The sequence below is a fragment of the Dermacentor variabilis genome, chromosome 2 (genome assembly GCF_050947875.1).
Source record: "Dermacentor variabilis isolate Ectoservices chromosome 2, ASM5094787v1, whole genome shotgun sequence".
Lineage (NCBI taxonomy): Eukaryota > Metazoa > Arthropoda > Arachnida > Ixodida > Ixodidae > Dermacentor > Dermacentor variabilis.
In genome coordinates this window covers 58081970-58096516 of record NC_134569.1, presented here as the reverse complement: position 1 = coordinate 58096516, position 14547 = coordinate 58081970, and the positions used below count along the sequence as shown (strand labels likewise).

Genomic DNA, 14547 nt, shown 5'->3' with positions numbered 1-14547 from the left:
CAAGTATGGCAGTTGAGCCCACATGGGGTGCTATTCTGACCATTGTCAAATTCCGCCATACTGTCGAATTCTGTAATTGCGGCGTTTCAAACCCTTCAGAGAGGCAGTAGCAGCCTTCTTGGACAATAGGAGCTGACAAGGTGGCGAACATATGGTGGCGAATTTGACAATGTCCAGAGACAATGTCGCACATTGTGTTGCGACTGGGGGTCTGAAGATGTGGGAATGTACTTTGCTCCTGGAGGTGTAAGGAAACGTGGGACTGGGTCCGATATCCAGGACGTTTTACAAACACGTTTATATTTACATAATTATAAGAAAATTCAAAGTACACTCTTAGGCAAAGTTACACCCTTTGGCTTGCCCCTTCTGCCACACAACAATAATCGTTATCTGTCTTGATGCGTTTCCTTTCTTTAACGCTGCGAGCCCGGAACTTTCCAGTAACGAACGGCACGCGCGTTATCAGCATAGCACAGTTTACACCCTTTGGAGTGCCCCTTCTGATAACGCGCGTGCCGTTCGTTAGTGGAAAGTTCCGGGCTCGCAGCGTTAAAGAAAGGAAACGCGTCAAGGCAGATAACAATTATTGTTGTGTGGCAGAAGGGGCAAGCCGAAGGGTGTAACTTTGCCTAAGAGTGTAGTACAGAAAAAGTTCATGAAGAAGTTGTAGTAGCCGATCGCTCGCGCCGTCCGTTGCTTTTTTTTATGCCCTGCGTGATTGTTCAGTCACTTCCACCAATTCGGCGTCAGGAGACCGGTGACATCAGGTCGCACCAATCCGGAGATCTCTTGCTCTTCCCCTCCGAAGGGAGCTTTGTCGGAAACCCGCACATCACTGGGCACAAACAGGAGAAGGGGGATCGTACACTGACTCCGACCGTACACTTCGTCCCCGGCGTGGACGTGCCAATTTGGGCGGCTGAAACATGATCGACTGTACCCTTGCACTATTTCCCCAAACCTCTCCTGACCGAGGTACTCCTGTGCTGGCCACAAATCATCCGTTTTGATAACCATTTTGACGAGGCCGTCGGCAGGCTTTCCCCATAATCGCGCTAGCCGTGACCGGAGGTTGTCGTGGGGTGAACGGCCAATCACAACAGCCCGTCCACCGCCAGGAAGAGGGCGCGCTCTTCCCTTGGGCACGTTCACAGGGAAAGAGGCGAAGAAGAGGCAGAAGAAGCCTACGCGCTGCGCGATCCAAGGTCGCTCGAGGTATTTTTCCTCCGTTTGCCAGCAAGAACTGCAGGTTAGATTTTGTCTTTATTCTCCTTGTCTCACTCTTCTGCTTATGCTTGACCTAATGTCTCTATGTGTCGCGTTTCTCTCTTCCTGTTTCTAGTGAGATGCGCACCGGTCTCGCAACTTTGCTGCTTTACCTCTCCTCCGTGAGTAACCAGGCCAGCACTTTCTATAGTGCAATCGACGAGTCACATATGGCAAGCTTAAAGCATCGGGCATGTGTGATTTTTGTTTGACAGCTGTACTTTTTTTGTGTGTGCGCTACTGAAAAATGGCGATGGCTCTTCTATCAGTAATTTACCCGCATTTCGCAATCTTGGATACCGTTTCACCAAAAGTTTCGCCAAAAAAGTCCGGTTATAAGTGGCGGGCACCTAACGACAGTTATCTCTGCGGTGTCTCGTGACAATAACTTTTCTTTCGTAGGCAGCCATATTTTTCTGTCTGAAAACGACGCAGCAAACAGCACTAACATCGCCGCCCGTCATCTATCCGATCGTGAATGATAGATGTACTGGCGAAGGGCTAGCCGTCGCCTACTCGGCTGTATCTTGTCTAAGTTGTCGCTCGCGTTTATTTTATTTTTTTTTTTCCTGTAGGAATACTCGTCACGAAAAAAGCTATGCGCTCATAAATTGAGTGACGGGTGCCGCATCTGCAGAGTCCATCGTACCTGTCACCCCGTTTCTCTCCGACGCAGTTACCGGGACCGGGGACTTCCTCCAACCTTTTCGAAGTCCACGAATTCCTGTTCATGAATAAGTCGATCTTGTACCTCTGGAAGCGACGCAGTAACCCGAAGGCCGACAGATTCTGCCTCTGCTATGGCCCGTCGGCGGCCATGAGCCGCCACTTCGGCGCCTTCAACTGCAGCGCCGGCCGCAGGGGAGCGCTGTGCCACGTGCGCGACTCGTTCGCCGGCTGCTTCGGCAATGCCGAGCTAGCGCAGGTACGCGACGCGCACTAACGCGCGTGTACGGGTTCTGCTTATAGAGAACGTAAAGTGACTCTCGAGGCCAAGCATGGTAGTCGGTGGTCTATTTCATTTCATATATAGCTGTGGAAAGAGGAAGCAAGCAAATTGCTGCTTACAGCACTGCAACGGCGGTTAGCTTAATTGTCTAGCTGAATCCTAAACGCCGGCCAGCGGAGTTTGGTGGGGACCGATATGGGAGTAAAGGGCAATGAGTAAGAATATATACAGAGGATAGATTAATAGGAGTAAGCTATCACGAAGATATACGAGTTCTTCAAAGCGATTTAATATAATGGCAGAATTTGTACGCAAGGCAGCCTATATACTACGTGACTTAAGCTTTAGCGTAGTGAAGACGTATACTAGCGTAGGCGTCTACCAGAAGATATTATGCCGAGCCCTTATTTTTTTTTGAAGAGACTGTCATATCTAGGACCCCACCGCTTTTGCAGAGGCTTCGTGGCACGCAAGCATCAGCAGGAAATAAGTCGGCGATATTGTTAGTTGACGAAAATATTCTAATTAACTTATTAATTACTAGTATGGGGCACATATTATGAATACGAAATTGTAGCCCAGGGATGGTGAAGTCATGTCTGCTTAGCAGAAGTTTCGCACAACTTCTGACTAGCACAACTTTCGAGATATCGGCCTACTCAAAATCCGCTAAAAATGCGTGGGCGTTCCAGTTAAGATTGTCATGAACGGTTAGAGACGCACTTTTAGAAAAGTGTTAACTGAAACGCCAACGTACTTCGTAGCACACACAGGAACACGTGCGCGCACGCACGCGATGTGTGAATTTTAACGCGGCAGCGTGAAGTGCCTCGTCGCAGGAAATCCGGTGCCGGCGCCAGCTTCCGCGGAGTTGTCCGTAGACGAAAATTTGCTTACATATTTAGGAATATGTATATGCCACGCCTTGCTATATGGCATGCGGTATACGCGGGTTACATTGCCGCACCATTCTATCAGTAAAGTTGCTCCTGCCTTGTCTTACATTCTTGACGAAGTTATTCCTAGGAATTTCGAAAATGACAGCCCACAATGAAATGTCATGAAACAAAACACCGACAGCGCATGCCTTTTAGGTAATTATTTTTTCAGAGTTAAATATTAAAAGTGCGGAACAATAGCAGAAACCCGAAATATTTTTTTTTATTTTGCGCGGCTGCGCGATACCTCCGGGATCGGCCCACGCAAGAGGCCGCGTTTCTACCAGAAAGCTGGCTTTCGTGCACAGATTTCGTCGCCAGCGTTTCCCTGTAAACATTACGGTTACATAAGGTGCATTTGCCAGGAAGCGAGAAAGGCAGTCAGCCATCTTTCAGTGCTATCGAGTTCCGCTCCTAAAGTCGAAGCTTAAGGGTCCTTCAATTTCATCAAATCGTGCATATTGTAACACATATTTTGACTTAACACATCACGTGAATTGAAATCCGCACGATGTGTGGATTTCAACTTCTCTTGAGTGTGTGCTTATTAGATGCAGGGCCTTAAAGATCTCGTATAGGCAATGTTAGATGTCCCGTACACGTGACCACTATACTAAACGGTGCGCGCGCAGGCGTCGCCACAGCGGCGCAGCGCCTTCGTGATCCCCGCCCGGCTCCCGTCGCTGCCCGTTGCCGGAGCGGCGGCGGCGGCCACCATCCGATGCCGGCTGATCGACAACACGACGGCGGACGTGCTGGGCGACTTCCCCGGCAACACGAACCTGACTTTCTGCGGGGTGGACGTGTGCCGACGCTGCGTGGGTGGCTTCAGCAACAGGACATTCTGCACGTCGCTCTGGACTAGGGACCCCCGTGAGCGTGTGCTATATAACAAAGCGCTAAAATTTAACGCCCTTTACGGCTTATTTTGCCCCTCAATGATAACCGTCATCTATATTGCGTACACTTCGTTTATATAACTAAAGGGTGGTAGAATACAATAATTTACCTGCGTTCGCTCTTTCTCGGTCAGGGATGCCATATATGCCACGCTTTACTAACATGTCATTCGTTACCTGAATGTTCCGGGCGCATAGCTTTGAAGAAAGGAAAGGCAGCATGCAAGGTATAGATGACGATTACTGTTGGAGGACAAGACAAGTCCCTAAAGTGGAGTTTTTTTTTTTTTTTAAGCGAACATCTATACCGAATCTCCCGACGCGGCGTCTTTTGCATAGTTTACAACCTCGCCAATATGGCAAGAGACTTCGGCACTGTAAAAAAAAATTATCGCGGAATTCATCTCACACTGAGCGTCGGCGTTAATGCGATTAGCACTGAAGCAATGTGGCGACACACAGTACCGCCATGCACCGCCGCAACGCGTCAGGTATGAGGCGTGCATGCAGCCGGGCTCATCTCTCGCGCTTCCCTCTGGGCACGCTGCGCCATCTTACGGCGCCGCCGGGAAGTCCCCACGTGGCTCGTGTGTGATTATATACCCAGACAAAATTGTGTGAATAAATATTAGGCAGGTTTGATTCCTCCGAAGACTTCAGTTTGCGTCAAAGAGCATCATTGAAGAGCGGTACATAACCCGCGGCATATATTCCGTGACCCAAGTTAGCGTCAAAGAGGTTCATTGAAGAGCGGTACATACCCCGGTCTGTATATGCTCAGTCCCCCAAGTGGTCCGACGGTCGGTTTCTGAGGGAGAAATATGTCTAAATAAACTCACGCATGGTGCACGCACGAACGGTGTCTTGAGTATATTGTAAGACTCCGCTTTGAAGATATTATGTTACTGGGCTCACTGCTGTTGCTATTGGCCGCGGTGGACCTGTAGCAACACAGTCGAACGCTTCTATACAGCGAACGCCTACAGCTAAGTGACCTATATAAAGAAGGATTTATGAGGTCCCGGCCGAATCTCTCATATGTATTGCGAACGCCTCTACCACAAAGACCGCTATAACGAATCTGCCTGTGAAGAAATTTAGGCGTAAGCGATGGCTGATTTGTTACATTACACCACGTAGCGGTGCTGCCACTGCCCTCCGCAGACGTCGCCAGGGAGCCCCTTGTGCTGTCGCTGACGGCAGCGCTATAAAGCAACGCACTTGACAGCGCGCCGATGACAGTATATATATAGTATATAGTCATGTTGCACTGTTTCAGGAATCGCTGAACTAGTCAGCCGCTGTCACCAACGGCTGACGAATACGTCGCAGTTGACAGCGACGGGATGATGTAACCGAAAATGACGTACGTCTTCAAAGCCAGTTAGGGCAGAAAGGACATGAATAGTAGGTAACCGTGATCAAGATCCTGTAATCGAACCAAGGATTTTGATGGCAAGGAAGGCGATAACGGCATTCGACGATCTGCAGCTTTACAGAGTAGTTCGGGCGTTTCGCCTCGGAGCACGCTCTGAGCCTCTATACAACAAGGTTGGCTGCAGTCGCACATTCTGTCAGACAATGTGTGCACAGAGGGAAATTAGTGAATTATTTGACTCGATATCCACTGAATTAATTTTGAATCAAAGTTTTCTTTTGCTTAACGTGTTTATATAGTCTCCTCATCTCCTCAATCACGAGCATTACTGTGCGCGACCTTTACAACGAAGTGACCTGTATAACGAAGGATTTTGGAGGTCCCGAGCACTTAACTATAAAGGCGTTCGACTGTGTAGCGTTCCGCTGCTGAGCGAACGCGACGGTCGCATTCCAACGGAGGTGAAATGCAAAAAAAACGCTCACGAACCGTGCGTTTCGAGTGCAATTAATATGTAGTTAAAGAAACACACGTGATCGGAATTAGTCCATATTTCCCCTCCCCCACTAAAATGTATCTCATACACCGCGGTACCGCTTGTGCCAACATCTCTTTCATTCGCCTCCTTATGGCGCCGCCACACAAGTGCTGAAGTTCGAGCCGGTGGCCCAGTCGGACTTCGCGGTGGGCGTACGGTGGCGTGGTGCTCGGGCAGTCGACCAGACGTTCACGGCCAAGGTGTGCGCCTCGGAGGGCAACTGCTACATGGAGTGCTTCGAGGAGCAGGTGCACGGGGACAGCGGCCAGTTCCTGGTGCCCACCGACCTGTGGCGGTTCCGCATCGCCATCTACATGCGCCGCCACGACGGCACCACGCTCTACCAGAAGAACTTTCGCAGCAAGAGGCTGGGTGCGTGTGCTCTGTTCATCTCGCGTCATGTGTCGGCTAGTTGAATGTTATGGGGAACCTTTAAAAAGCGCCAGTGGCTGATGGACTGATTCTTGTCCTTGAGCTGTATTATTCCAAGAGGCGCACATTACTAAGCACGAGAAATAGAACGCGAGAGCTCTTGTAATTTGAAAGGTAACTTGAAAACGCTACAAACCGGTGTCAGCAGTACGTGTGCGATCAAGATGCGGATGCTAATGAACAGGCAACGCAGTGAGTCAAATAATGTCAGCAAGTCAAAGGGAATTCGATGTGACGGCGATTGAACCGACGTGCGGCAAAAAATTACTGCTTTTATTTTGCCACCAGCAACTCGGGCGGACACACACGCACGCATTGTATGGGAACTGCGAGCTGCGTCGGTTCTACCCCATTCTCTGCCTCCTCTCCCCCTCCTCTCTACCATTCTACCTAGACTCGCACGTTAGCAGAAACGTAAGTGCTAGAATTTCTGCAATGCTTGTGCGGAGGTCACAGATAATTACAGCTGTCAAGAGGCTAATATAACGACGCCCAAGGAGCTCCAGAGGGCATTGTGCACATTCGACGCGGTGCAAAGGTCTATACAATTTTCTCGCGTCGTCTTTCCTGTCTGCCACGCTCCTTCCGTGTAAATACACGCTCTGAACCACCCCCCGACGCGATGTGCCGGACAGCAGGAGCATCAGCAGTGGGAAAGTCCAAGGAAGTGACAAAGAAAGCTTCGCTTTTAAAAAGATTTTCGAGAGCAAGTGTCAGCCAATCGTTATGTAGGGTCATGTCAATAACGAATGGGGCCGGCCAATGGCAAATAGATATATTATACAAACGAACAACTTTGTGGATTCGGTCCTTGATCTTTATGGAATGTTGTAACCATAGAGTTTCTGACTGTAACACCTAGAGGGAAATCTGGCGCCACCGTCTATGGGAGTTTCTTAAGGGGCGCCGTGCCGCCATGGGAATGACGGTATATGTGTCTGCGAGGCTTGTGCTGGTTGGTGTTGTAAAAGGCTTCGTCTAAAATGTGGATATGGCTACACAAATAACGCGTTCTTAATGTAAAATCTTGATAAAATGTTTCCATTCACGCAAATTGCATCTTTACTCACCTACAATGCATGAGGAAGGGAAGAAAAGCAAGAGCAGAGGACAAACTGTTTCAAAGTGAGCGCGAATCTTCTCGTCTGTCCTTCAACTTCAGCGGCCCGCTGATACTTTTTACGTATCATATAATCGTACATGCAATAAGAAGTTCTCATAGTTAAACTAACCATGTTTTTGTATAATAATGAAGCTAAAACAGCTTTTTGCGTGCAGTTTTAGTAGAATATGAATGATTGTCCCAGACGGAAGGGTGCTAAATTGCCTCGCTCTCACAGAACTATGCCAATCCGAAGTCACAATATACCGGCATTCCCATGCTACGGTGGCTAGCCATACCCATGCATACCACAGCGCAGCAGCGCCAGATTTCCCTCTAGTTAATAGTGAGAAACTCTATGGTTGCAACTACATATATAGCGCGCGAACCGCGGCGTAAGGCTACGCGTTCGTGCACGCGCACATGCACGTGGGCCACAGCTGGAAGCCAATAAGTAAGCCTTATTTTATGTTAGAATTCGGTCTGTGTCCGTCGTCACTGGACAAAAATCGCAGCGCCCGACCGGCCCTGTTTCTCGACGGGCGTGGTGAAAAGCTGGTCGGAGATCTGGCTCTACTGGTGGCCCCAGGACGACACGAGTGACGGCTACGTGGTCAGCTGGTGCGGCTCCGGCGAAGGCAGCCACCACGTGACCGCCGCAGTTGCCGGCGCTGCCGCGCCGCCGCACGAGAACTGTTCGACGGACGTGAGTGGCTCCTCGGTTGCTCTTCGGCACCTGCAGGCGTTCACCAAGTACGTGTTCAGCATGCGCGCCTACCGCTGGCTGGATGCCAACAAGACCGAGAGGCTCTTCAGCCGGCCCCTCAAGTCGCAGCCCATCGTGCTCATAAACCCAAGTAAGAGGACGCATATTTGCGCGCGTATATTGTAAGAGTTGGGGTCGGGACTGAAATAAGTGGTAGCTGGCTCATACCGTCGTCCGACTCATCCACGCTAAGGACGTTGTTGAAGGGAGGGACTTGTTCTCGCCGAGAACCAGGTATATGGAATTTATTTACAAAATCTACATGAAGGGTAGAGAATGTTACATTTCATCAGTTTAGCATGACTGAAAAAGAAAGCACTGCAAAACACTCTTTTCCAGGAGTTCTCTTGCTCCAAGTAGACCGTGAAGGCGACAGCGAATCAACTAACAATACTCGGTCCGCCGAACGTGGCTAGCCTTGCCGGCGCCGCTGGGCTGTCCGAGGAGGCGCATTGTTGGATTTACAAAGCGAGTCGTCACAGCGGGCCGGGATGGGTTCGAAGGTCGCTTCTCCGAAGATCGCTACCTCGCAGGTCGATCGAAACAACTGCAGTGGGCTGTGAAAGGTTTGCAGTTCAGTACCCCTGCAGGCCGATTGTAACAACATATAGCCATACCACTTTTGTGCGTGCTTCAGATGTCGCTATGCGGTCGACTCCCGTTCATTCTACTTCGGTGAATTCGGCTTTTCGCTTAACTCGAACGCACTGAAAGTCCTGGTGAGAAACCATACATTGGTTATGGAAGAAAAACTCGCTAAAGTTCAAACACGAAAACATGCCATTTCGGTTATTACGACCCCCACCCACGCACCCCCACCCCTTTATGCACTACTATAACCTTGAAAACAAAATAAATTCAGTAGATGACACCTTTGCTTCCCCAGGCGTGAAGCTGTTTTATTTTTTTTAGTGGCTGACGGTCCTTCCTCCCGTGAAGCCATCCGTTCTCTCTTGTTTCGTGTCATGAATTACGGCCCCATATTCAGTAGTCTGCTTCGTCCTTCAGCATGATGTCCCCTGGCAATTAACAGCGCTGTCCCATAAAGGTCAACAAATAAATTCCTCGAGATAGCACTTTCTTGATTTGAAAAAAAAATTGAATTTGTTAAATTTGCCGCTATTTGTTAATTCGATCTTTTGGATAATTCTACCAAGTCCTGCGGTCCCGCAAGGGTCGAATTACCGGTAGTCGACTGTAAAGTTTTGAATGTGGATACCTTTCCGCGAATGAATCAGCATAGCTAGAAAATTTGGCTAAAGTTCCAAAACATGCGCCGAAAACAAGATCAGTATATAGCGTCGCAAGTTCACGTACAGAGACTCACGTGGAAGTTCACCTCGTCAAAGTCGCGCCGTCATCATAAATTGAAACACAAGCATGAATAACTGATAATAACGCCTTTTGCGCGCAATTATACAGGTAAGTACAACGCGTAATCCCTATGCAGCAAGTTTATAAGAATGGAGTATACAGTACTGAGCGTACGTTCTGTACTGTACGTATTAATTGCCATTGTTACAATTTGCAGATAAAGCTGGAAATGGAACTAATAAAGCAATTAACTTCTGGGTGTTACGTGCCGAAACCACGATATGATTGTGAGGCACGCCACAGTAGTAGACCCCAGGTTAATTTTGACCACCTGGGGTTCTTTAACGCGCACCCAATGCACGGTACACGGGTGTTGTTGCATTTCGCCGGCATCGAATTGCGGCCGCCGCGGCCGGGATTCGTTCCCGCAACCTCGGGCTCAGCAGCGCAATACCAAAGCCACTACGCCACCACGACGGGTGGAAACAGAACTATGCATTGACGTAGTTTCAGAAAATCTCGCTTTTGAATTTATGTTGATAGCGCATATAGTAAGGCTACTCGAACAATGAAATTTTGTGATCTATTCAAATACAAATCATTAAAATAAATGCGGGCCATCGATAAAAGTACAATATTTTTCTATTTGCTTCAAGATAAAAAAAATTGAGGTAAACTAAGAATAATGATGGTTAAAGTAAATTTACGACTATTCGGTTTCTATGCCAAATCGGGTTGCCACAGAAGCCGCGGCCGCTCAGTACTGTTACGACTTTGAGGTGGTCCCGTAGCGCTCGTCACCCGTTTCGTGACAGAGCGTTGGTAGCGAAGACTCCGAGTCAGGCGTCAGTGAGAATAACAAAAGGGACTTTATACACTATATACAGGTCATTATACAGGACATGAAGGGATCGGCACTGGGGCCGAGAGCTCACAGCAAACGCGACTGTTCCCGCACGGCGACGTCCGGCGAAAACGCGTGACACATCTCACTCCAGTCGAGAGCGGCACTCTGCTCCCGGTGGGTCGGCGGATCCGGTTTTCCAGGCGGCGCGCCGCGGCTTATAAGCCCCCAGAAACCATTGTCACTCAAACGGCCCAATACAAAGTGAGCACTCGACGGTCGTCGGAAGAGGTCCAACCAGCGACCACGCTGGCCACCTCGTTCAAAGATGGCGGGCGCGGTGACCTCCAGGGAAGGGGAGGTACGGCGCCGGGCTGTCTGGCACTTGGCGACACGTTTGAACATGTTGCCCGCCGATGCTTCTCCGGAGGACACCACTGCCTGACGGCTCAGCATCTTGACTTGTCAAGGGAGAATTAGGGCGCTGTGCCTTTCGGCGCAGCCCCGGGTTTGTCCAAAGGGCGCTCGCAGGAAAATTCTCCATCTTGCAGATTCGGAATCCGGGCTTGTGGTAATGGCACAACAGTACATAGAAATAGTGAAAGTAGTCACAAAAAGGTTTGCAAGTATATGGTACTGAAATTTGTATTAGCGCGTGGTCGCAAATCTGCATAGTTTGAGCCACCTAATTTCGGTCATAGGGTTCATTTCTCTTTTGGAAGGCCCTATTGGATTGTCAGCCATACTTTTTCTCTGGCCATGCAACATAAATCGCTGCGTTTAACTCTTTGGCGTCTATGTAGCCGTTGCTTCTGACGGAGGTATGCAGGGTTGTCACACATGCCCCTAAAGCATCATGAGGAGCTCACGAACGTGGTAAGCAGTAGCGTAGCAACAGGGGGGGCCGGGGGGCCGTGGGCCCAGGGTGCACGGGGCAAGTGGGGGGGGGGGGGGTGTCATATACGTCTGAAGACACCCGAAAATTGTCGATATCTTCGCCTTCCTCGACTACACCCGAGGGGGGGGGGGGTTGACAGAAAAGCTAAGGGCCCCGGGTGCCAGACGACCTAGCTACGCCACATGGTGGTAAGCATTAAGAGTTTGTGAAATATTTATAAATCCGCTTTGGCACGTACGAGCATTGATGTGTCCGAGCGTTGAAAGAAATTAAACGAAGACAGACAAGTCCCCAATGCTGCAACACAAGTAATCGTCATCTACATTGCGTACCTTTCCTTTCTTTAATGTTGCGCGCCAGGTACTTTTCATTCTTGACATTTCATTCTTGATAGAAAAGTAGCGAGCACAGAGCTTACAAGAAAGAAAACGCAAGCGAGAAAGACGACGATCATCGTTGTGGGACAAAGGCAAGCCCCAAAAGGGTTTAAACTGTATTTAGAGTGTACATAGCAACATGTTGACACCCATAAGTGTTCAAGTGTACACCCGCTGTTGCGTTCTTCAAGCTCCGTTCATGCGAGGTGTTTATACACACTCCAGAGAAAGGGTTTTCGTACACATATAAGTGCATTCGTCACTCTTGAAACCTTGTATGTGCAGCTAAAAGGGCGTTTTAAGGATAGGTTTCAACCGTACAATCCGTATCTTCTGCAATGCCTGGAGCACTGACATACCTTTGTCTACTGACGCTAGATTTTTTATGAAGTGGAACAACTTGAAGACAGGAAAACTTTTTTTCTTTAGGAATAACTATAGCTCGCGCGATACATAATTATCTATTCCAGAATATTTTTTTTTGTTCCCGTGCCAATACATTTATTGATTAGAAGGTTGGAACAAGGCCTCTCCTTCCTGCGCCGTGTGGTTTATTCAAGAGCGTTTTTTTTAAACCTCATTGGCCTTGGCTTCATTAAACTACGCATCGCTCCAAGAATTTTGTAGGACATTGTATTATGTTAATGCTTCGTAGAGGGCACATTGTTGACTAACGATAAGCACTGCACCCGTGCCGGCATAACCATGTTTGCCGGCTACACACACGCGCACACACACACACACACACGTGTGCGTCTGCAATTACCGCTAAGTGGTAACTTAGCGGTAATTTCGAGAGAAATACATTAACATTACGTCGAACCTCTTCGAGGTCCCGGATGCATGATTTAAACCGCGTTCAACACACACACACACACGCGTGCGTCTGCACTTGTATAAATTACTATATATATATATATATATATATATATATATATATATATATATGTGTGTGTGTGTGTGTGTGTGTGTGTGTGTGTGTTGAACGCGGTTTAAATCATGCATCCGGGACCTCGAAGAGGTTCGACGTAATGTTAATGCATTTCTCTCGAAATTACCGCTAAGTTACCACTCAGTCTTTTAAAACACTCTCTCTTAGGCGTGTTTGTCTCATATTTATGCTCGCCTAACGACAAATGAAATTTACACCCTCCAGGGTGCTTATACTGTGCGTTGTGCATAAGCTGTAACTGCAAGCGCTTTCAGTGCAATCCAAACTCTGGTGCTTGATGCGGTTACGCCGAAGGGTCATTCTTTCTTCGTGTCATGCAGGCTTCATACCAGTCTTCGTCTTCGTGGCCATACCAGCGGTGTCCGCGATCGTGTCCATCGTTCTCATTCTCGCCAACACGGTGCTGCGCAGGGTGAGTCCACGTCGACGCCCAGATGAGAACTGAGGTCGTCAGCCACAGTTCAGCTTGTGCGGGCCCAATCAATCAGTTGCATACCAGTTGATGGTGCTCGTGTTTTGCCATGGACACCTCTCAACATTCTTCCCTCTACAAGCATCCTAGATAGTTTTCTTCATCGTGACTTGGAAAACTAACATGCACAGGAGACGAGGTTGAGCTCCTGTTATATGACACTACTGCTGCTAAATCGCAAACTCAAACGAGATTCGCGTCGTTTAGACTCGATCCAACGTTGCGTTGGATCTGCCCGTTTCCTTGTATTTTGTGTCCATGCGACGAAGTGAAAGAAAAAAAAAAGAATGACTCGTTTTTTTTTTTCTTCCCCCAAATCAGTTCCGCGGAAGCTCAAAAGGAGTGGGGACGAAAGTTCATGAAAAGGAAGATTGTCGCCCGCTCGAGTTTCTGTGCAGTTACATTATTGTATAATAGCTTCGTGCTGTATTCCGGGTGACTGTGAATTCGTTCTCGCATTTTTTCTCCTCCCTTTTAACGCCGTGTGTACTAAATCAAACACATCTACATGACTCGATCGGTTCGCAGGAGCTGCCGTCGCCCCGCTTGAACAGGGCACCTGAGCAGCCGCAGCCGCGGAGGAACCCCACGTACCACAGGCCACCGCAGCTACCGCCCATCGTGCTGAGAAGGCATTCCCGCGGGGATTTCGAGTGACGCCTCGGCGGTTATATCCGCCTCGACCAGTTGTAATAAAAGAAAGTAAAGGAAACGACAACACAGATTTTCCTCCTAGCGTCGTCACCGAGGCTGACTGGTGAGTGATAGGAACCACGCATTGGCGATTGATATGAAGGGAGGCAACCTTGGACTGACTGGTGAGTGATAGGAACCACGCATTGGTGATTAATATGAAGGGAGGCAACCTTGGAGGGACGAGTGTTGATGGCTGCTCCGCCCGCAGATGCGGTAAGATGGCGGTAAGGCTGTGCTCCTGTGGTACTTAAAGCCCATCCATACTCTTAAGCAAAATTACACTTCTTTTGCCACAACAATAACCGTCATCTGTCTTGTCCGCATTTGCTTTCTTTAACGCTGCGGACCAGTACTTCCCAGTAACGCACGCCATGCGCGTTATCAGCATGACGTAGCATTGCCGACAGCTGGCGCGGCGTTTTCAAGAAAGGAAACGCAAGCAAGGAAGATGACTATTATCGTTGTGTAGCAGATATACATCCCGAAGGGCGCAAACTTTAGAGTGTATACTCTCAGACAAAGGTACACCTTTTTGGGTGTAGATATGCCACACAACGATAATCATCTGCCTTGCCTGCGTTTCCTTTCTTGAAAACGCCGCGCCCGCTACTTTCCTATCGGGAATGATATGTCAGGCTGATATGCGCATTCCGTTCGTCACTGGGAAGTACCGGGCTCGCAGCGTTAAAGAAAGGAAATGTGGGCAAGACACATGACGATTAT

General features: G+C 48.8%; 1 protein-coding gene across 1 annotated transcript; it reads left to right on the top strand.

The window, feature by feature from the left end:
- The first annotated feature begins 1030 nt into the window (after window positions 1-1030).
- LOC142570853 (uncharacterized) lies at window positions 1031-13838 on the top strand. Its single transcript, XM_075679163.1, has 8 exons — window positions 1031-1252; window positions 1346-1391; window positions 1946-2194; window positions 3789-4029; window positions 6080-6343; window positions 8021-8362; window positions 12977-13068; window positions 13657-13838. Exons 2-8 carry the CDS (start codon window positions 1350-1352, stop codon window positions 13783-13785), a joined length of 1359 nt encoding a protein of 452 aa, XP_075535278.1. The 5' UTR covers window positions 1031-1252; window positions 1346-1349; the 3' UTR covers window positions 13786-13838.
- The last annotated feature ends 709 nt before the right edge of the window (window positions 13839-14547 follow it).